Source organism: Chiloscyllium punctatum, chromosome 25 (assembly GCF_047496795.1).
Source record: "Chiloscyllium punctatum isolate Juve2018m chromosome 25, sChiPun1.3, whole genome shotgun sequence".
In the NCBI taxonomy this organism is placed as follows: domain Eukaryota; kingdom Metazoa; phylum Chordata; class Chondrichthyes; order Orectolobiformes; family Hemiscylliidae; genus Chiloscyllium; species Chiloscyllium punctatum.
This window is the reverse complement of record NC_092763.1, coordinates 51,473,058-51,497,147: the sequence shown is the minus strand read 5'-3', so window position 1 is coordinate 51,497,147 and position 24,090 is coordinate 51,473,058. Positions and strand designations below refer to the sequence as shown.

At 42.5% G+C, this 24,090-nt stretch overlaps 1 protein-coding gene and 1 pseudogene across 1 annotated transcript in view; one reads left to right on the top strand and one right to left on the bottom strand.

The window, feature by feature from the left end:
- The window catches only part of LOC140495946 (uncharacterized protein C8orf48-like), a 91,771-nt gene that overhangs the window by 40,621 nt on the left and 27,060 nt on the right, over window positions 1-24,090 (top strand). The window contains exon 4 of the mRNA XM_072595270.1: window positions 22,821-23,047. Coding sequence (XP_072451371.1) covers window positions 22,821-23,047 — 227 coding nt within the window. The remainder of the gene's footprint in view (window positions 1-22,820; window positions 23,048-24,090) is intronic.
- On the bottom strand, window positions 990-1,573 carry LOC140495665 (RNA-binding protein with multiple splicing 2 pseudogene; annotated as a pseudogene).

Here is a 24,090-nt window from a genome sequence, read left to right as displayed (position 1 = left end):
ATCCTCAGCCCTCAGACCAACATAAAATATAATTGAGGTGGTTGGAAGTCAGCTCCATGACATCTCTGCAGGAGTTTGTCAGGCTGGTGTCCTAGGCCAAAATAGATTTCTCCCCTTTCTGGAGACTCCAGAACCAGAGGGCCCAATTTTGGCATAAGAGGTTGTTACGTTCCCTTCTTGAGATTCTTACACGCTTGATGCAACTGCAATATGCCCACTTCTGTGAACAACCATGATTTAATTTAGCAAGTATGAGCTTTTGGAGGGTCACTTAACAGATCGCGATGCTTGCAGAATGTGTCAAGTGAGGTTCCCTGAACAAGGGAACTGTCCTCCCTTTATACAGGGTTTTACATCACAGTCAGTTATGCACACAAGACACAACCCCCTGCCACTCCCCCAGAGTCACATGCCACCCAAAAACAATGTAAAGTGATTTGATTATTTCTCAAAATAATGTACGATCAGATGATTCCTTAAAACTGTGTGTGATTAGGTTATTCCTTAAAACTGTAGCATTCACAGAGTATGATTAGATAGTCACTTTCTGCCTACAAGACAGAAAAAAGCACTCTCCCAAGACATCCAATCTTACATGTCAGCAGAACAAATTAACCCTTTAACATATCATTCCATGATAACCAACTAAATGGGGCTGAAAAAGGCACTACCAGCTTATTCATAAGAATCTGACAGCCAGTATTTAAGCAAGTTATTGACACACAACATAGAATGGTTATAACAACAAGAATTACTAGCCCATGCAGTAGATAGGAATCCCCAGGATTCCATGTGGAAACAAAGTGTTCACAATAAAGTTCTTAAATCAACAGCCTTAAATGACCACTCCAGCCCCTCCAAGTTGAATGGAAACGCGTGAGTTATTGAAAATCTCCTTCAGTAAAGTTCAACCTGTACACAAAATCCAGTCTGTCGTTGCTCCTCACTCCGTGAGAAATCTGAATTCTTGGATAAGGGCAGTTAAATACTTAACAAAACTGATGAGTCTTCTATCCTTGCGGAGATGCTTCAAATGGAGGATACCAGTGCGTCTGAGTATGAAGTGCAGCAGTTGCAGCTGCAGCAGCAGAGCAGGTGAACGCAGTACGTGGAATGGCAGGGGTCAGTTCCCTATCCCTGGGATAGGGAGCCCAGGCCTCTGGGGATGCAGTGATCAGTGCTGTTTCTGCAAGGTCGTAGGAGTTCCGTGCAGTGAAGTGTGTTCCCAAGGCAGGGTGCATATTTGTGGGGTTAGGTGTAGCTGTCAGTTTGCTCTTGGCCATCTTGGTGTTCACCTTTGCAAATTCCAACCAGAGAGTCTGACGATGTTTGGGATCAAACTGAATGCTATTTAATGCATTCTTTGCTGCTTCTGCTCCCACTCTGCTGTCAAATAGAACAAAGCCAATTGGCTGCGCTTTGATGTTAGCTTGATCAGTGACCCTTCATATCCGTTACGTGGTCGAAAGAGAAGGTAAAGCTCACATGATTTAATATCCATAGGAAAGCCACTGACAAAAAGTGTATGGACCTCCTGTTCTCCGTTGTTCGCTTCATCACTTTTCGTGCTCATGACTGGGGAGTTGATTGAATCTATTGTGTCCCCCTAATCCAGGCAGGCAGTGCTGGTGCTGGGAGAGCAGGATAGGTGTGATACGTTCCAGGATCAATTGTCTATCAGAAGCACTGAATAAAGTTCCCAGGAATATGACCTGGCACTGAGTGTGCAATGGATAACATTTCCAGGGGGCAGAGTAAGTGGAGTAGAACTTGGATCAAGTTGTGGAGGGGCGAGCGATCGTCCGAAGGCATACTTTACCTGTCAATGGAGAAACTTCAGAGGCAAGTTTAACTGGTGAAAGTAACTTTGCATTTCCTGTCTCATAATATCTAAGTCTTCGTGGGTGGGTCTGTATTGGCATCCCAAGGGGTCCTACTGGGTCAGCCGTAAATATTTCTGCCTCCGACAGTCCAGTGGTCGAGTGTAGGGTGATCCTCATGTGACACAGGCTAAAGGCAAGACCTTCAACCAGTTGAGGCCTGTTTCAGACATCAACTTAGTTAGTTTGGTTTTAAGAATCCCGTTCGCCCTTTCCACTGTTCCTGCTGCCTGAGGGTGGTAAGCACAGTGGAGTTGCTGCTGGATATGCAGCATCTCACAGCTCATTGTTAATTTTCCCTACAAGGTGCGGGCTATTGTCTGAACTAAGCTGCCGAGGCACTCCAAACCTCGGTATGACCTCTGTTAGGAGTAATTTACCACTGTTGAGGCTTTGTTATTAGTAGTTGGAAAGGCGTCAATCCCTCTGCTAAATATATCAATAATAACAATGCAATACTTATAACAATGTACATGTGGCAATTCAATGAAATCAAGCTGAATATATTCAAATGGGCTAGCTGGCAAAGTTGTTTTCCCTGTTACGCATCGCACACCTTGACTGGCATTATTTTGCTGACATGTTAGACGTGATCTGACATGCTTTTGAGCTGCCTTGGCCTGTCAGGGGGTGCCACCAAGTATGCAATGTGATGTTACTCATTCCTTCCTTACCAAGGTGGCTGTCAGTATGAGGACAGTCAATAAGCATTGGTAAAAAAGCATCAGGTATACACACTTGATGAACTGGAGTAATCCAGGGGCCTTTTGACGCAGAGTGCGAACATTCATGCATCTTCCATATTTGTTTTTTTCTGGATCGGGGCAACCCCCTATAAATGCTGCATAGTGACAATGTCTGGTATGCCCGTTGTTTTTGAGGCAGGTGATTGATTTAGCGTCTGCCGGTTCACAGAGGACACAATAGAATTTCGGGCTGTTGCCGCGTCTTTGGCAGTTCATCAGTTCTGGCATTGCCATTCCCAATATTTGTATTGTCCATTACATGGACAGCACATTTGATTATGGTCAATTGATTGAAGAGGAGGATTGCTTTGAGGAGATTTTGGACGTATAGTAAGTTCTAAATAGGTATCCCTGAGGAGATCAGAAATCTGCATTGTGACCAAAGCTGGTCATCAGTGTCATTATTTTAAAACATTATTGGCAAACCAGACATGTCAGGAGGTACCTCCATTTTATTCCCACCTGATAGTCTGGCTTGGCATTTTAACTCTGTCCTATTTTGCCTCTCCTTTCTCAGCTTTTATTGTTTCCCTTTTATTCATATCATAATCTTCATACTGACTCTTCAGCGCCTGCCAAGACTTAGGGTTTCCCTCATGATCACGCACTCTAATCTTTGGCATGCATTATTCTCCCAGCTGGCCTGATTAGATTTGTTTGTTATTTCCTCAGCGGTCTTTCTCCATACGGATATTAAAGTTTTCCATTTAGTCCCCATATTATGCTTCCAAATTGCCTCCTCTGCTTTTAAACATTTATCCATGTCCCAAGTTCTTTTCATCAGCCAAATTTTATTTTACAACCTTTTATTTAAAAAGCCTGACAGGCGCCTGAACTTCATTTTGAGGGTCATCCTGGCATAACTGATACAAAGGGGTTCCAACACCCAACTTATCCAACATCTGTCCCATTTTTTAAAACTCAACTTCCTAACTTACCTTGATATACTAGTTCAGTGTCCTCAGTCTCCACACCCACTTCAGTGTCCTGACCTTCATGTGTGGATTTCCCTCTTAACGACCCATCTAAGACAGAGTGATTGAGACAGAGGCAGGCCTTATCCTTTATCTTATGTTCTGGGGCCTCAAATCCCACTATTAAAGGACTCTAACCTCCAAATTCCAGGGGGACTCGAACTTCACTGGGATGAACTCCTCAGCATACAAGTGCGTAAGTTATCTCAGACATCCGGTCAATACAGAGTCCTAGGGGACGAGGGGTCCACTGAGTGATAGGTTAGTCAGAGAGATTGAGGTAAATCTTACCTAGTGGGCCCATCCGTCTCACGTTTCCGTAACACAGGCGATCACTTACTCAGTCCACCTAGAAGCTCCATATATGTTGGAATCCCACTCTCATTGCCAAATGTTAGGTTCCCTTCTTGAGATTCTTACACGCTTGATGCAGCTGCAATATGCCCACTTCTGCAAACAGCCACGATTTACTTTAGCAAGTACAAGCTTTTGGAGGATCACTTAACACTTCGCAATGCTTGCAGAGTGTGTCAAGCGAGGTCCCCTGAATAAGGGAACCGTCTTCCCTTTATGCAGGGTTTTACATCACAGTCAGTCATACACGCAAACCACAATGCCCTGCCACTTCACCATAGTCATGTGCTACTCAAAAACACTGTGAAGTAATTTGATTAGTTCCAGAAACAATGTGTGATTAGTTTATTTCTTAAAACAATGTATAATTAGGTTATTCCTTAAAACAGGGCGTGATTAGGTTATCCTTAAAACTGCAGCATTTACAGAGTATGATTAGATAGTCACTTCCTGCATACAAGACAGAAAAATCCACCAACGCAGGATATCCAATTTCTTACATGACAGCAGAACAAATTAACACTTTAGCATCTCCAGGTCACCTATTTAAGACAAAGATGAAGAGGATTGTTTCTCACACTGGGTCGTGAATCTTTGGAATTTTTCTGCATAAAGGCTGTCGAGGCTGGGTAATTTTATTCAAGGCTAAGATGGACAGATTTTGAATCAGTAATCTAGGGATAAGGCAGATGAGTGGAGTTGAGGATGATAAGATCGGCCATGATCTCATTGAATGACAGAGCAGTCTCAATGCCCTACTTCTATTCCTATATCTTGTACTCTCCTTGAAAGCAGCGTGGACCTATTTACACAATATTGCCTGCATTGGTTCAAGGCAGTATAGAGTCATAGAGCTGTACAACATGGAAACAGACCCTCCGGTCCAATTCATCCATGCCAACCAGATATTCAAATTTAATCTAGTCCCATTTGCTAGCATTTGGCCAAAATCCCTCTAAACCCTTCCAATTCATATACCCAACCAGATGCCTTTTATATGTTGAAATTGTACCAGCCTCATTGCCACCTTTGCAATGGCAATAAATTTTAGCACAGCAGCAAATTGACATCCCAAATGTTTCTTTTAAAAAAAAACTTATCACTTCCCAGCAGTTGTTGCTGCAGATGGGCATGCGATTCCAAGCTGATGTTTCCCTGTAATCCTAGCTCCAACTACTGTCTTAGCTGAGATAAACAAGATTAGTACGAACTAGGAACTGAATATGGGATTTTCAAGTCGATACTGCTTAATGTTATGTCTGAGGGCTGTCACCTGCAATTATGAAGCTTTTTATGCAGGAATAGAAATCAATAAACTTACCCACACTGCACCAGTAATGAATGTGGATATTAATGGCATTGGTGTGAATTTTTCAAATGTAAAGCAAATTGGAAAACTTTAGAACAATATGTTTTGCAGAAAATGCTGGAGTATGTTTAAAAAAAAGGAAGAAAAAATCCCCGACAGACTATTTCTGTGATTCACAAGACCTTAAAAATGAATTAAACATTGCACTATCTGGTTTAATTTTTAATGTGACAAAAGAAAAATTGAGAATGTAACTTGTGCATTAAATTCAGATTGAGATAATTATCTCGTCATTTATTTTGGTGTGATATGTAGGACCTTATTATTTGCAAATTGGCTGCTGTGTCTGCCTACATTTATATTAGCAAAGCTGAAAAAAAAATTGCTTACTTAACAAAGATGAGATTTTGCTTTTGAGATTTGTAAAGTGACCAATGAACATAACATTCATACAATAATGTGATGGGAAAAGCCATCTACTTGCATATATCATGTCTGCAAATTACTGTTTGTGCATGAGATTATTTTGTGGTGCCGTAAATATATGTACATGGCCAATTTTGGCAGCTATAGCAGATAAACTTGGCTGGAAAGTTGATATTAAACATTTGAATGAGAACTGTAATGGTATTTCAAAGCATTTTCACAGCTTTGATAAGAATTGAAGAACCATCAGAAACTATACTGGATCATTGAAAGATGCCCAAGTACAGATTAAAAGGATCTCCCTGGTTTATGACTCTGTGAATAAAATGAACACTTTACAGAGCGATGTTCAAGTGACAGCATTAAGAGCTGCTATTAGCAATGTATTATTGGTATTAAACTAGATAATTCTATCATCTTAGATGGAATGGGGAATATGAAAAGTCTAGGAGAAAGTGAAGACTGCAGATGCTGGAGATCAGAGCTTAAAAATGTGTTGCTGGAAAAGCGCAGCAGGTCAGGCAGCATCCAAGGAGCAGGAGAATCGATGTTTCGGGCATAAGCCCTTCTTCAGGAATGAGGAGGGTGTGCCAAGCAGGCTAAGATAAAAGGTAGGGAGGAGGGACTTGGGGGAGGGGCGTTGGGAATGCAATAGGTGGAAGGAGGTTAAGGTGAGGAGAGGTCAGGAAGAAGATTGCAGGTCAAGAAGGCGGTGCTGAGTCCGATGGTTGGGACTGAGATAAGGTGGGGGGAGGGGAAATGAGGAAGCTGGAGAAATCTGCATTCATCCCTTGTGGTTGGAGGGTTCCTAGGTGGAAGATGAGGCGCTCTTCCGCCAGGCGTCATGTTGCTATGGTCTGGCGATGGAGGAGGCCAAGGACCTGCATGTCCTTGGCGGAGTGGGAGGGGGAGTTGAAGTGTTGAGCCACAGGGTGGTTGGGTTGGTTGGTGCGGGTGTCCCAGATGTGTTCTCTGAAACGTTCCGCAAGTAGGCGGCCTGTCTCCCCAGTGTAGGGGAGGCCACATCGGGTGCAGCGGATGCAGTAAATGATGTATGTGGAGGTGCAGTTGAATTTGTGACGGATATGGAAGCATCCCTTGGGGCCTTGGAGGGAAATGAGGGAGGAGGTGTGGGCGCAAGTTTTGCATTTTTTGTGGTTGCAGGGGAATGTGCCGGGAGTGGAGGTTGGGTTGGTTGGGGGTGTGGACCTGACGAGGGAGTTGCGGAGGGAGTGGTCTTTCCGGAACACTGATAGGGGAGGGGAGGGAAATATATCCTTGGTGGTGGGGTCTGTTTGGAGGTGGCGGAAATGACGAAGGATGATACGATGTATCTGGAGATTGGTGGGGTGGTAGGTGAGGACCAGTGGGGTTCAGTCCTGGTGGTGATTGGAGGGGCGGGGTTCAAGGGCGGAGGAGCGGGAAGTGGAGGAGATGCTGTGGAGAGCATCATCAACCACGTCTGAGGGGAAATTGCGGTCTTTGAAGAAGGAGGCCATCTGCGTTGTTCGGTATTGGAATTGGTCCTCCTGGGAGCAGATGCGGCGGAGGCGAAGGAATTGGGAATATGGGATGGTGTTTTTACAGGGGGTAGGGTGGAAGGAGGTGGGAGTCGGTCAGTTTATCGTAAATGTTCGTGTTGAGTCGGTCGCCCGAGATAGAAATGGAGAGGTCTAGGAAGGGGAGGGAGGAGTCTGAGATGGTCCAGGTAAATTTGAGGTCGGGGTGGAAGTTGTTAGTTAAGTGGATGAACTGTTCAACCTCCTCATGGGAGCACGAGGTAGCGCCGATACAGTCATCGATGTAGCGGAGGAAAAGGTGGGGGGTGGTGCCATTGTAGCTGCGGAAGATGGACTGTTCCACATATCCGACGAAGAGGCAGGCATAGCTGGGGCCCATGTGGGTGCCCATGGCTAGTCCTTTGGTTTGGAGGAAGTGGGAGGATTGGAAAGAGAAGTTGTTCAGAGTCAGGACCAGACTTGCGGAACATTTCAGAGAACACCTCTGGGACACCCGCACCAACCAATCCAACCGCCTTGTGGCTGAGCACTTTAACTCCCCCTCCCACTCCGCCAAGGACATGCAGGTCCTTGGCCTCCTCCATCACCAGACCATGGTGACACAACGCCTGGAGGAAGAGCGCCTCATCTTCCACCTAGGAACCCTCCAACCACAAGGGATGAATGCAGATTTCTCCAGCTTCCTCATTTCCCCTCTCCCCACCTTACCTCAGTTCCAACCCTCGGACTCAGCACTGCCTTCTTGACCTGCAATCTTCTTCCCGACCTCTCCGCCCCCACCCCCTCTCCGGCCTATCACCCTCACCTTAACCTCCTTCCACCTATCGCATTCCCAACGCCCCTCCCCCAAGTCCCTCCTCCCTACCTTTTATCTTAGCCTGCTTGGCACACCCTCCTCATTCCTGAAGAAGGGCTTGCGCCCTTATATTATCCAATGGCTCTTAAAAATGGGGTAGGTGTTATTCAAATCACTTGCCCATTCTTTAATAGTTCACTGAAAAATGCAATGTTCCTTTCTAGTAATTCAGTATTTATATAAGTATGATAGGGCAGATATAGTAAAGGGTTAACCACACTGAGCGTGTACACAGGAGCTATATCATGATGATGTGAAATCACATGGGACTGTGACCTGATGGAAGAGTGCACTAATGAAGCTTTGCTCTATCATGCTTATATTTGTATTTTATAGGCAAAGATGTTTATAGTTTGCACTAGTCTTGTGCTAAGTCCTCATGTGCCTCAAGCTCCAAAATGCTCTTAACAACAAGGTTGCAAACAGTGACCAGATGGAGAAAATCAGTGATAAGAGGCAAAGTGAAGCCTGAAGAGATACTCAGCAGCAGCAGGGAGTAGCAGATGATGGACTTTGAGGCCAGCTCTATGATTGGACTATTGAGAAAGAAACCCTGCCCAATGCTGAGAAAGAGTAATAAAGTATAAGGACTTTGATTTCCAGAACTCACCTAGAAAAGCACCTTCAGCATTAACCAGACCAGCTCACCAATAGCAGAGGCAACAATACCCACACACAGCGATGTTACCTGAGTACTTAGACCATGGTGTTGATCCCGACCTGATTATGTGTTAGATTGACTAGTGTCAATGTTTTAGCAGATATCAGAAAGCAACTGACTTTAATTAAAGACCAAATAAGGACGAGGTTAATGTGCTGAAAGCAGTAGCAACTTCCATTAAATAGGGTGGAAAAAGAAACCATCAAATATGACAACATCATTAAGGCATTTGGACTCCATTTTAGTTTACGGCACAACTCCATTATAGTCTGAGTGAATTTCAGTCAGCACAGTCTGGAGCCAGGGAACTATTAATTCTTGCACAAATAACCTTAAATGTCTCATTGATAATTGTCAATATGGAACATTGAGCAATGAGCTCATAAGGGACTGCATCATAGGAAGGTTGCTGACTGAAGCTTTCAGAATTTTTGCTGTCTAAAGAGGACCTCACATTTAGCAAAAACATTTTATCTGTAGGGGCAGAGCCAGAGAACTGACTTTGGCTCCGATTCATTTATCAGAGGACTACCAGCCCACCAGTAAGGAAACAGACACAAAGGATTCCCATGTTTGCTTATTGAATACATTGTAGGTGGAAAGCTCCATATCAGTGCCAACTCGCGAAAGCAGTAATAAGATTTCCATCTGTGGGATAACTGTTGAAAGACTGACCACTTTGATCTGGAGCTGAACAAGAAGGACATGCTACTGAGGAAGAAGATGCAATTTTCTTGGGGGATGTAGTATACCCACAAAATAATTTTTGGTATGGAGATAACTCAGTTAATGGCAATAAAACTTCTTTTAAATTGGATACAGGGATGGGCGTATCCATTCTTTTGGATGCGTCACTGGTTGAAGCTTCACCTTCATTGTTCATTCAAATTTAAGGTGCAGGATAACAGTGTGAGGCCAGATGCAAATTATACATTACTATAATTGGAGAGATCACTGATACTCTGCATGTCATTCCTAATCAGCATTGTGATGTATTAAACATGCATGTGTGTGTATAGCTTTGAATATTCTTAATTCATCAGTTGCAGCAGAAATTGAAGTTGGCTCATTATGCTGTGAAGAAAGAACATTCCTCGGAGTACAAGTGAATATTACAAATTGTTCTCATTTTCTGTGAGGAAAAGCTGGTTAAAAATAATAAATGCATGCTTTAAGAATGATGATGTTCAGTCAAATGGTGACATTTTAGGCCTTAATATGCTTTTCAGGCAAGAGCAGAAGAGAATGAAGTTGTTGAAGAGGCAAATGACCTGTTGATAACCACCACCAAAAAAATTATCCATGGAGAATGAGATGCTAAAGTCCAGATTGGATCAAGCCGACCTTAAAAGTTTGTAGGTTATTAATCCAATATGTGTAAGCTGGAGTTTGTAGTTGAATCTGATCAGCATAGAAGCCCTCAAGTTTTTTTTTCAGTGATGGAACCGAGGAGAGGCCCAAATTCCAGGACTGTTGCAGCTAAGGAGAACCTTAGAAAACCTTTAAACCAAGTATCAAATGGAACTTGACATGCTACATTTGAAGAAGAGTTAGAGAGGTCTAATTACTTAAAGGAGACGGCTGAACTAAAACTCCAGGTATTAGCAGTCACACACTCAAGCAGCAGGAAGGAATTCACATGTTAGAAATGGTGCAACAAACTAATGTGAACATATTGCAGTAGAGGAATCTACAAATGCTACTCTAATTGCAGTGAATGAAATCTTTGAATAGATCACAACTGCATCGAATGGAAGTCTGACTGTATGGAACTACCTGAAGCAGTACTGACACCAGCTGTCCTTTGTATTGTCATCTTACCCAGGATAAGAAGCAGAAGAGTATGAGAAAGAGGATTTCAGCTCATTGTCTTCATTCTTGTGTTTGTTTGGGTCCTGGAGGTTTGTTTATTGAAACAGTGTTTTTTGATTAGTCTTCACTGTCTTCACATCCAGGTCATATTAAGTATATCAGCTGTTGTGAGAAGCTGCCATCTCATTCCAACATTTGTTAGTATTCTAAGGAGATGATCAGAGACCACATTCATCTTACGTATCCTCTAAGGTGTCTGAAAACATTGGTAGCATCAACCTCTGTCAATAAATGCTTGGCGGGAGTGGGGAGGAAGTGGAAGTAGTTTGAAAGCTGTAAATAGTTAATAAGCTGAACAGTGTGTGGGAACTTGGTGGTGGTGGGGGTGGGGGGGGGGGAGAGTGCAGTGGTGGAGTGGGGAGGTATAAAGTGTTAACTGTACCAATACTCTTGGCAATAACCTGGTAAATCTTGGCATTCTCCAGGACTCTCAATGCAATTTCTGGAAAAATGTGATGAAGATTTATGATATAATTAGTTGGAAGCTTGGTTATAAAGTAACAGTGAATGGGGTTTTCATTTTCAGTTCTGTGAAGGTGACTCCAAAGGTCAGAAACTAATTTTATTAAAGGTGTGTCAAAACAGCATTTTGAAGAAATTATGTGAATTATATTGGATAACTTTAGCAAATACGGTTAAGGAGAATCCAAATGGTTTTCACGAATAGGGCCCCTCAAAGATCAGCAAGGCAGCCTTTGTGTGGAACTGCAGGAGATGGGGGAGATACTAAACAAGTATTTTGCATCAGTGTTTACTGTGGAGAAGGTCATGGAAGATATAGAATGTGGGGAAATAGATGGTGACATCTTGAAAAATGTCCACATTACAGAGAAGGAAGTGCTGGGTGTCTTGAAATGCATAAAGGTGGATAAATCTCCAGGACCTGATTAGGTGTACCATAGGACTCTGTGGGAGGCTATGGAAGTGATTGCTGAGCCTCTTGCTGAGATATTTGTATTATTGATAGTCACAGGTGAGGTGCCAGAAGAATGGAGGTTGGCGAACATGATGCCACTGTTTAAGAACGGTAATAAGGACAAGCCAGAGAACTATAAACTGGTGACCGTGACATTGCTGGTGGGCAGGTTGTTGGAGGGAATCCTGAGGGATAGGAATTGCACATATTTGGAAAGACAAGAACTGATTAGGGTAGTCAACATGGCTTTGTGCATGGGAAATCATGTCTTCTAAACTTGATTGAGTTTTTTTTCCAAAAGTAACAAAGAGGATTGATGAGGGCAGAGCGGTGGACGTCATCTATGGGAGACTAATTAGCAAGGTTAGATCTCTTGGAATACAGGGAGAACTAGCCATTTGGATGCAAAACTGACTCGAAGGTACAAGACAGAGAGTGGTGGTGGAGGAGGGTTGTTTTTCAGACTGGAGGCCTGTGACCAGTGGAGTGCCACAAGGATCGGTGCTAGGTCCACTACTTTTCTTCATTTATACAAATGATTTGGATGTGAGCATAAGAGATCTAGTTAGTAAGTTTGCAGATGAAAACAAAATTAGAGGTGTAGTGGACAGTGAAAATTATTACCTGAGATTGCAATGGAATATTGATCAGATGGGCCAATTGGCTGAGCCATGGCAGATGGAGTTTAATTTAGATAAATGTGAGGTGCTGCATTTTGGAAAAACAAATCTTAGCAGGACTTTTACACTTAATGGTAAGGTCCTGGGGAGTGTTGCTGAACAAAGAGACCTTGGAGTGCAGGTTTATAGAGCCTTGAAAATAGAGTTGCAGGTAGATAGGTTAGTGAAGAAGGCATTTGGTATGCTTTCCTTTATTGGTCAGAGCATTGAGTACAGGAGTTGGGAGGTCATGTTGTGACTGTACAGGACATTGGTTAGGCCACTGTTGGAATATTGTGTGCAATTCTGGTTTCCTTCCTATTGGAAAGATGTTGTGAAAGTTGAAAGGGTTCAGAAAAGGTTTACAAGGATGTTGCCAGGGTTGGAGGATTTGAACTATCGGGAGAAGTTGAATAGGCTCTGGTTGTTTTTTCTGGAGCGTCGAAGGCTGAGGGTTGACCTTCTAGAGATTTATAAAATTATGAGGGACATGGATAGGGTAACTAGACACAAAGTCTTTTCCCTAGGTGAGGAAGTCCAGAACGAGAGGGCAAAAGTTTAGGGTGAGAGGGGAAAGATATAAAAGAGACCTAAAGGGCAATGTTTTCATGCAGAGGGTGGTGCATGTATGGAATGAGCTGCCAGAGGAAGTGGTGGAGGCTGGTACAATTGCAACATTTAAAAAGCATCTGGATGGGTATTTGATTAGGAAGTGTTTAGAAGGATATGGGCCAAGTTCTGGTAAATGGGACTAGATTAGGTTGGGATTCTGGTTGGCATGGACAAGTTGGACTGAATGGTCTGTTTCTGTGCTGTACATCTCTATGGTTCCATATCCTGCCTAACTACTCCTGGGATTATCATAAAATTATTCGAACTCCTTAGTTTTCCTTTTTGACCAACTCAGGTTAACAGAAAAAAACGACTCGTTTCCGGATTGTGACAGGTCAGGATGCTGCCATGGGGATGTAGCAGATAGCAATATTTAAACCAATCAGAATCTACCTGCCTGGTCTGAGAATCGAGATTGACAGTTAACTGTTCTGCTGCATCTTCATGTCAAAGATGGTCTAACCAATCAACACACTTTCCTCATCTGTGGTCCTTTCTTTCAAGTCTGTTTTGATGAGTGCAAGATGAAAAGCTTTAACTTCTTGTCTCTTTTTAGTGATACTGCAGTTTTGTACTACCAAGCACATATTAAATCTTTCTTTCTACCTGAGCTTGTTTGTCTGGGTGCAACCATTAAGAATAATGTTTACTCACTACAGATTTCCCTATATCTACGGAATGATTAGCGAATATAGTACATCTGGTCAATCTGTACACATTTTCTTGTATATCCTTAGTAACTTTATTAGATCTTTCCATTGTACTTCCTATAAATATGGAAGCCACCTAATGTCTAACTGTCCCACTGTTTCTGTATTGGATACTCAAATTATGGGAGGTTCACTTAGCAAGCTGTCTGCCACTCATTTTACCTTACTCTTGATGTCTCTGTCATCATGTACTACCTGACATACATGCGCTCCCCTCCAACGATATCACTCCAGTGTGTTTTTGTGACATAATTGATACTTCTGATAATCAGGAGTATCTATCAGATAACTAGATACTTTATTACTCTCTGGGACACCCGCACCAATCAACCCCAGCGCCCTGTGGCCCAACATTTCAACTCCCCCTCCCACTCTGCCGAGGACATGCAGGTCCTGGGCTTGCTCCACTGCCACTCCCTTACCACCCGACGCCTGGAGGAAGAACGCCTCATCTTTCGCCTCCGAACACTTCAACCCCAGGGCATCAATGTGGATTTCACCAGTTTCCTCATTTCCCCTCCCCCACCTTACCCCAGTCCAACCTTCCAGCTTAGCACCATCCTCATGACCTGCCCTACCTGCCAATCTTCCTTCCCACCTATCCACTCCACCCTCCTCTCTGACCTCTCACCTTCATCCCCACCTCCATCTACCTATTGTACTTTGGGCTACCTTCTCCCCAGCCCCAGCCCCCTCCCATTTGTCTCTCCATCCCTGAGACTTTCTGCCTTCATTCCTGATGAAGGGCTTTTGCCCGAAACATCAACTTTCCTGCTTCTTGGAAGCTGTCTGACGTGCTGCGCTTTTCCAGCACCACTCTTATCTTGACTCTGATTTCCAGCATCAGTAGTCCTTACTTTTGCCTATTCTTGTGTGTACTGGTGAATTTAGCTTTCTGAGGTTTGACCTTGCAAACGCAATGATACCCATACCTCGTTTCCTGCTTGAAACGTTCTAGTTGTGTCATGTTTGTTTGCCCATTCTTTAATTTGGCCTGTGAATTGCAACTCTTTGGCTCTCATCATGAGCTCTTATTATAATAGCTGTTGATTTTTAAAAATCCTTCACAGAAAATGATCTCACTTGTAGGTGGTTTCAGCTCCTATCCACCTTCAAATGTAGATTTAATCAGGCTCTTCCCTTAAATTCCTAAACTTTTGCCTATATGCCTCAGACGTTAACTCATGTACATCCAGAATAGCCTTTTTTTTATTATCAGTGGCACAGTGGTTAGCACTGCTGCCTCACAGCGCCGGAGACCCGGGTTCAATTCCCGCCTCAGGCGACTGACTGTGTGGAGTTTGCACGTTCTCCCCGTGTCTGCGTGGGTTTCCTCCGGGTGCTCCGGTTTCCTCCCACAGTCCAAAGATGTGCAGGTTAGGTGAATTGGCCAAGCTAAATTGCCCATAGTGTTAGGTAAGGGGTAGATGTAGATGTAGGGGTACGCTTCGGCGGGGCGGTGTGGACTTGTTGGGCCGAAGGGCCTGTTTCCACACTGTAAGTAATCTAATCTAATCTAATCTAATCTAATAATCCCTAGTAACCTCTTCTGACAGTGCTAGATAAATCTCCTCAAACTTTGCTGGGATTTGTATGAACATAAACATGTTAGTGACTTTATGTTATGATTTTCATCTTCAGAGTCCTTGTCATCAGAGGTCTCCATTGTTAAATGTATAAATTTAAGAATTTTTTTGTCTCTCTCTCTCTTTCATTTCTAGTTCAAGCTTCTTAATTTTGATTTCCAATGTTTTCATTTCAAGTGGCCTTTGGAATTCCTCTCTCTGACTTCTTCATCTCCTCTTCATGTTCAAGCTGCTTTAACTGCAGCTTAATATGAATTGATTCTGATATTTCATTACCCGTATTACCTTCCTTCTGTATTTCTACAAAACACAAATGATATGCTAGCCTTTCGATTATTTTTGCTGCCTTAGCCTTGAAAGGCAACTCCACTTCCAACTTAAACTGACTTTTGTGATCTTAAGTTCATCAGGAAAAGCGCTGCCACCTGCAGGATGGCATTAGCAATTTCCAGTTCCTTTTTTTAAAAAAAAGTTCAAAATTAGGTTCTCCCTTTAATCCTTATCACTTACCTACTTCACGCCCAAATTTCCATTGTCTTTTTTTCCCAAAATCAGCTTGGAAAAAGCCCCCAATCTCTCCTCATAACCCATTGGGAATGTGTTGATATCCAGCACAACCTGCTCCCAGGACTGTCACATAAGTTAAAGATTTAATCAACTTACAGTTCATTTTCCTGCTTGATGAACTCAGGTTAAAAGAAAACACTCCCCAGATTCCTACACTTAACAAGAAATTACTGTTTATTACAAATAAATCAGTCCTAACCAAGTTCAAACAAACTATTGATCATCAGCTGTAACATTCTAACTTAGACTCTACCCCTTAAACACATGCACACATAAAAATAGACTTAAGTAAAACATAGATGTCATGGGTGAAGACAAAAAAGGAACACAGGATTCATTGAGGTGTCATTTTGCTTCTTCCAAATCCTTCCAATGCGTCTTCTTCTTCTTCTCCTCCCTTTCAAGTACTTTACTGCATACATAGGGCAGCTAGAACATCAATTGTAACGTTACTCAGTCACTAGTTAGAGGTAGCAGTTTATAGACAAATGGCGAATAAGAAGAGTTAACTATCTTCCAGTTGTTTATTACTCTCTGTAAGGAGAGAGAGAGAGAGATGATGTCTTTTTAGAGCCTGGATGCTTTTGACCACTGTATCATTTAGAACCAGGAGCCATTCAGAGATTTGTTATTGTGCTGATGACTCCTGATCAACACAATTGTCCTGGTTGTTTTCTTTCAATCAGCAATCTCTTGGCAACGCTGCCCTGACATACACTGATAGTGTGAGTTCAGCACTCCTCCACTATTACTGGAACAAAGTAGATACATTCACAATGAGTTCTCATAACTCATTTTATAACTGTAACATCTCAATCCAGAGTTTCCTTAAAGCTACCTCCTTTTCCCATTTTGGTCAACAATCCAAAAACTAAAACAAAAGATGTGGCTATTTCATTTAAATTAAATAGAAATATAGAACATAAGAGTAGGAGTAGATCATTCGGCCTTTCAAGCCTGCTCTCCCATTCAAATTGATCATGGGTAATCATCCAACTCACTACTCTGTACCTTTCTCTCCCCATATCTTTTTTTTATCCCTTTATCTCTAAAACTATATCTAATTGCTTCTTGAAAACATTCAATGTTTCTATGGCAGAGAATTCTACAGGCTCACCATGTTCTATGTGAAAAAATAATTATCCTAATCTCAGTCCTAAATTGCCTATCCTTTTTCCTTTTCTGTGTGTGTGTGTGTTGGGGGGGGGGACTCATCATGAATACTGTTTTTACATTTATCCTGTCCAGACCTCGTCAGAGGTCACATGACACTAGGTTCTAGTCCAACAGCTTTGTTTGAAATCATAAGTTTTTGGAACGCTGCTCCTTTGTCAGTACCTCACCTCACCATCAGCCTTCCTCAGTTAAGGAGACTAAAACTGTCCACAAAACTTCTCACCAAAGCCCTGAACAATTGTAGCAAGAAGTCCCAGCTCCTATATTCAAATCCTCTCACCAGGAAGGCCAACATTTCATTTGCCTTCACTACCTGCTGCACCTGTGTATTTACCTTCAGTGATTGGTGTCTGAGGAGACCCCAATCTCTTCACACAATCCCTTCTCCCAATTTATAGTCCCTCTTATAGTAATCTGCCTTCCTGTTTTTGCTACCAAAGTGGATAGCCTCATTTTATCCACTTCATCTACTGTGCATTTGTCCACGTAGTCAACTTGTCCAAATCATACTGAAGCACCTCTGTATCCTCCCACTGTTCACCCTCCTACCTAGTTTTTTGAGTCATCTGGAGATATTACATTTAGTTGCCTCATCTAAATCATTAACATATGTTGCAAATAACTGGCGACCAAGCATTGATCCCTGCAGTACCCCTTCTGGTCAATGCTCACAGCTCAGAGGAAGTCCTATTAATTCTTTCTCTTTGTTTCCTGTTTGCCATGCAGTTTCTTTATTTTATGTCAGTACTTTACCCAAAACCCAATTTTACATGCTAATCTCTAATCAAAAACCTCTAAGTCCAAGTAAACCACATCTACCAGCTGTCTTTAATCAACTCTACTAGGTACATCCTCAAAACATTCCAGTAGATTTGTCAAGCAAAATTTACCTTTTGTAAATTCATGCTGGCTCTGTCTGATCCTGTCACTTGCTGTCACGATGAATGACTAGACAATTGCTGAAGTTTTTGGCAATGTAAGATTTGCAACCCAGAATGATGCCGATGGAGAGAGGCCACATGCAGAGTTCAAATGAAAAGATCCATATGAGTAGAAAAGCAGTGTTTTTGTTTAGTTTTGGCAGTTTCCTGAGTGTGAGAGTTGGAAGAAAGTTTAGTAATCTCAGAATAGGCAAAGTCAGAGAAAAAGCAGTGAGTTAATTTGTCTGCATGTCTCCAGAAGAGATGCAGAGAGTCATTCCCAGTAAATATAGAAATATGCTGAAAGGAAATGTTTGTGACAATGTCAGTTGAGGGAGAACTTAAAGGATGAGGATAGGAATTCATCACTGGGATTGAATGTCTGTAAAGGATACTGCTGGGAAGGAGGTTTGAACCTTTCTTATTATTTATGATAAGGTCTTTTCAAATTGTCTTATAGCTTTGTTTCTTTTCTTTTGTGGAATAAACTTATGTTGTTTTATTAAAAAAACATTAACAGCCTTATAAATATGTTCAGTAAATGATGCTGCGATACCCAAATCTTAAAACAAAATTTACAATCCATCCAGCCACATTTCATTTTGAGATCTGACTTCTGTGGTATTAAGGTCAGCTAGGAACAAATCAGAAAAAGGTCAAGTTTTAACAATTTCATTAATTTTTTAAATGCATTAGCAAATATTGAATGTAGGTATGTTACTGGACTTTTATAAGATACATCACAAGAGACTGTTCTGCAAGATAGAATCTGGTGGAACTCAGTAATCTGATCCAATAGACTGAGAACTGGCTGAATGTATGTTGGTAGAATGTTGTCAAGAAATTTGGATCAACTTGGAGGTCATTTTAAGCAGTGACTTTCAGGGATCATTGTAAGATTCTTAGTTTTAATTCACACACAGTACATGGGCAGCATTGTCTGAGGCAGCATTTATTTTCCATCCTTAGTTGTCCTACATGGTGAGCTGCTTTGTTATTTATAACTTTCATTTTATGATATAAACTGTGGAAAATATCACAATATTTACATTCATTGAGCTCCACAGCACAGAACAAAGGCATTGAGTCTGTGCTGGTCAAAATCAGCCGTCTAACTATTCAAATCACATTTTCCAGTATTTGGCCCATAGCCTTTTATGTCTTGTGAGACAAGTGCACATCTAAATACTTCTTAAATGTTATGAGGGTTTCTGCCTTTACTAGGTGGTGAGTTGCAGACTGCCAACACCCTGTGAGTGAATTTTGTTTTCTCTCACATCCCTTCTAAACCTCCTGCTCTCTGGTCACCACCATCTCTTACTGAAGAGAAAAGTTCCTTCCTGTCTAATTTTATGCATCTCAGTTATGTCTTCTTTCAGTCTCCTCTGTTCCATGGAAATCAGCCCGAAGCTGTCCAATCATTGTTCATAACTAAATCGCTACAGCCCAGGCAACATTCTGGTAAACTTCCTCTGCACCCTCTCCAGAACCAGTTGGTTCTGCTATAGCTTGTGCTCTTTCAGTGCGAATTGGCTTTAACACAACTGAAGAATTTAGAGCGTTATTTGTAGGACACAAACTTTCCTTACTTGGATATAAAACAATTCTGGCCCCATTAGTTTAAATGGCGCAGCTATTGGACGATTTTCTTATAACGCATGATCACACAAGAACAGAATCAACCATACAATCATCTGCATTTTATAACATAGTTTCTAGAACTGAACACACAACTCTAGCTGTGGCCTAACCAACATTTTATACAGTTCCAGCATAACCTCCCTGCTCTTAAATTCTATGCCTTGGTTCAGAAAGGCAAGAAATCCATGTACCTTCTTCTCCACTTTTTCTATCTGTCCCACCACCTAAAGGGACTGGTGGACATGAATACCAAGCTCCCCCAATCCTCGCTGTTTCCTGCATCCTACTGTTCATCATGTATTCCCTTACCTTGATGGTCTGCATCTACTCACATTTGATTCAATTTCATTTGCCATTGATCAGCCTATCTGACCATCCCATCTATGTCATTCTGTAATCTAAGGCTATCCTCCCCACTATTTACCACTCCATCAACTTTTTTAACATCTACAAACTATCACCCCTCCAATGTTCAAGTCTAGGTCATCTGTATAAACAGCAAGGCTACCAACACTGATCTCTGCAGAATCCCACTGGATACAGGCTTCCAGTCATAAAAACACCCCATGACCGTTACCCTGTGTATCCTGCCACGCACCCAATTGTGGATCCAGTTAGCTAAATTTCCTTGGGTTCCATGTTCTCTGTACTATCAATCTCTCATGCAAGATCTTGTCAAAAGGCTTGCTGAAGTCCCTTATCTATAGACCTGGCCACCCATCTCTTTGAAATATTCAATCAAGTTGATCAGACATTACCTCAAATTAATAAAACCATGCTGACTGTTCTTAATTAACCTCTGCCTCTCCAAGTGCAGATTAATTCTGTCCCTCAGAATTGTTTCTGGTAGTTTGCCCACCACTCAGATTTGGCTGTAATTTCTGGTTTATCCCTTACTTCCTTCTTCAATAATCATACCACATTGGCTGTCCTCAGACCTCTGGCACCTCTTCTGTTGTGGTAGAGTGGAACTGAAAATTATTGCCAGTGCCCCTGCGTTTCCTCCCTTGCCTTACTTAACGGACTGGGATACATTATCTACTTTTAAGCCTGCTTGACCACTTAGAACCTCCTCCCTGTCTATGCTAATTTCTTCAAGGAGATCACAGTTCTTCAGATTTCTGTACCCAAAATTCACTAGTGAACACCAGCACAAAATATTAATTTCGAACCCTACCTATGTTTGGGGTCCACTGCAATGGACTCTGGTTCTGCAAACCTTTGCCATGGGCTATGTCACTTAGGGGCACCTCAAGGGTTGCATAATGTGGGATAAACATTCTACAGTAGGAGCACATGCCCAAAAAGGATAATAATTGTTTCTTCATGTGAGGCTTTAGAATTTGCTGGATTGCTTGAACTCTGTCTTGACCAATGGCCTTCCCTTGTTCAGATGTTAAGTGACCTAAAAACTTCACCTGTTGTTGCACAAATTGTAGCTTTGCCAGACTGGCTTTGTGCCCTTCCCTCGCTAGACGGCAGAGCAACGCAAAGGTATCCTTCTCACATTGTTTCTTTGTTGGTGCCGCTATCAAGCAATCATCTACATACTGCAGAAGCGCTGACCCTGGGGTTAGAACACAAGTCTCCAGACTCCTGCGTAGAACCTCATTATATATGGTGGGGGACTCACAGTCACCTTGACAAAGTCGTGTGAAGATATGTGATTTCCCTTTGAATGAAAAATCGAACCAGAATTGACTGTCTGGGTGAACCAGTACACTAAAGAAGGTGTTTGCTAAATCCACTACAGAGAACCATTTACTGTCCGGTGGAATTTGAGCTAATATAGTATAGGGGTTGGGAACATTTGGGGCATGTGGGACAACAGCAATATTGACTGCCCATAGGTCTTGAACAAACCTCCATTCCTCCGGTTCACTGGGAATGTTTGCCTTTTTGACCGGAAAAATGGGGGTTCTCACTGGTGAGTTTTCACAGGGGATTATCACTCCACCCTTTAGGAGGGATTCGAAGACTGGAGTAATTCCTTCTATGGCCTCGGGTTTTAACGGGTATTGTTCTCTGCAAGGACGATACTCAGACTTTGGGGTTATCCTTATGGGCTCACAGCTCCATATGAGCCCCACATCATGTTTGCCCATTGCCCACAACTCAGTAGGGACCATTTTTAATCTTGGGTCCGAGACTTCTATCTTAGGGAAATGCCAGGCTATCCTCCTAGGCTTTTCAGGGCTAGAGGGGGTTATCTGGACTCTCCTATCTGCCTGAGTTCACCAATTTAGTTTCTTCTTATATGTCCACGTATCTGCAATGAACCAGACACCCACATCATCCCTGAAGACCCAATCTTTCGTTCTTTGTGCCTTTAGCACCCATGGTCCCAAATCCTGCCACCTGTCACCAGACGCTTTCGCCAGTGACACGTGCGGAGCAGAGCCTTCCACATCAAAAGGATAGGGTCTGCTTGCTGTTACAGATATCTTAGATACCTTCTGATATGGTTCGTCAGGGCTGTCACAGTGTATGTGTGCTGTGCAGTGCAGGATATCTCCAGCAAGAAAATCGGTGTGAATAGGATTAACATGGTTGCTTCCTTCCAGGGTGAGTTAATCACTCACTGAACTTATCGCTGTCTGGCTTAATCGCCACTCATAGACATACATCAAGGGTCGTGGGTCATATTTTACAGCCTGCACTGGTAAATCTTCCCTTTGAATTACCTGTAGGCCTGTCGGACACAGGGAGAATGTGCAAACTCCACACAGTCGCCAAACCTGGAACCCTGGTGCTGTGAGGCAGCAGTGCTAACCACTGAGCCACTAAGCTGCCTCATGTCACTGAGCTGCCTCATGTTCAACACGAAGTTTGTATTCTTATGCCTGGGGGCAGGTAAACTGTTAAATAAGCATTTGATTTACAGAAACAAGAGGTGAAAAAGAGATTGGGTATTATTATGCATCACTCCTTAAATGTTCATGACCAATTTGGCCCGGGTTCGATTCCCGCCTCAGGCGACTGACTGTGTGGAGTTTGCACGTTCTCCCCGTGTCTGCGTGGGTTTTCTCCGGGTGCTCAGGTTTCCTCCCACACTCCAAAGATGTGCAGATCAGGTGAATTGGCCATGCTAAATTGCCCGTAGTGTTAGGTAAGGGGTAAATGTAGGGGTATGGGTGGGTTACGCTTCGGCGGGTCGGTGTGGACTTGTTGGGCCGAAGGGCCTGTTTCCACACTGTAAAGTAATCTAAAGTAATCTAAAAAAATACTCTAAGACTATAGCTGAAGCTAATTAACCCCAATTTTAAAGAAGGGTGTTGCATCATACATTATACTGTAATAGAGAACGTTTGAGTGATGGAGCTATTACATTCATGAAAATGTGAATTTTGTTTCCAATAGGTTTTTCTTCTGTAATCACTTTTTAGTTTTAATTTTCTTTCTAATAGAGTTGATTTTAAACTTCATTTTTATTAGAGATTGCTCAGTTTTTCTCAGTCGAATCAGCACCTTTGCAAATGTATTGTCATATGAAGATTGAGCAGATTCAACGGAAATTTCAGCAATCTGAGTCCTGTAAACAGGTAAAGCCACATTCAAACAAACCACTCCGAAGAAAGACTGTACCTCAGCCGAACTGCATTGTACCCCAGCAACTGATAAACCAAGTGCGACATAAGTGCATCTCAGAGACAGTTAAACAGGTACTGTAGATTACGTTACATTTTCATTGAACTTACTGTTTGATCTTGAATTGGTTGCAACAAAATCAAAGCATCCTTTTGAAATTACAGCTAATTAAAATACATGAGTGATAGTTAAACAAATTTGTAATTGCTATTTTGTTTTCTCCTCTTCTGAAGATTATTTCTGACCCACAGTTCCAAATAAATCAGGAACTCTCAATCCATCATGTTTTAGCTAATCTTATCTCAGGCATCAGTTGGTGAGCTGTAGTTAGTTTCAGGAAAGGTTGTGGGGAAATCACCAGTGTTGTGAATCCACTAAACCAGCTGACTCAATCCTGGCCTCACCTCACACCCAATTCTAACCTGGGGCACGAATCAGGTGTGTGATCAACGAAGCGTGTGAGGATCCATCGGGTCATTCAGACAGTGAACTCGTATAATTTGAATTCCTAACTCAGATTATTGAGATGCCTTTCAAAACTGCTGGTATCAAAAGTACCACTGTCATCAAATGGGAGTTAACATTTGGTGGGACAGGCATTAGAGATAGTTGTGGAAGCCACGCTATCACTGGCTCCATTAGGTGTGTTTTTCAGCGATGTAAACTCAGACTGGTGGAGAGGAGGAACTTGTGATGATCCATGTGCAGGCGAGGTGGGCAACTAAGCCAAAGGAGGTCCAATGCATCCTTGATGAGTCAGGAGAGGCATGGTTAACTGAGACTCCATCAGCCAGAAGCATTGCTGCTGCCAATTTCTGCTACTGGACCAGTGACTGCATGACACTTAGTCAAGTCCAGAGTCAGAGGTTTGTGTGTTCCAATGATATCACTGGAATTAGCCATTAATTAGCCCCTCAATCCTCAGGAGGCAACCTTCTTTGGCCTGAGGTTAGGTAAATTAAGATGTGGGGACAGGAATGAAGTGCAAATAGCCAGGCTCTCTTAACATTCCAGTTTACATTATTCCATCTAGGAGGCAGAAGTTAAATTCAATCCTCTGATTTTATCAGTGTTCATTCTCTAGCAACAGTCACTAGAAAGAGATCACAACAAAGGA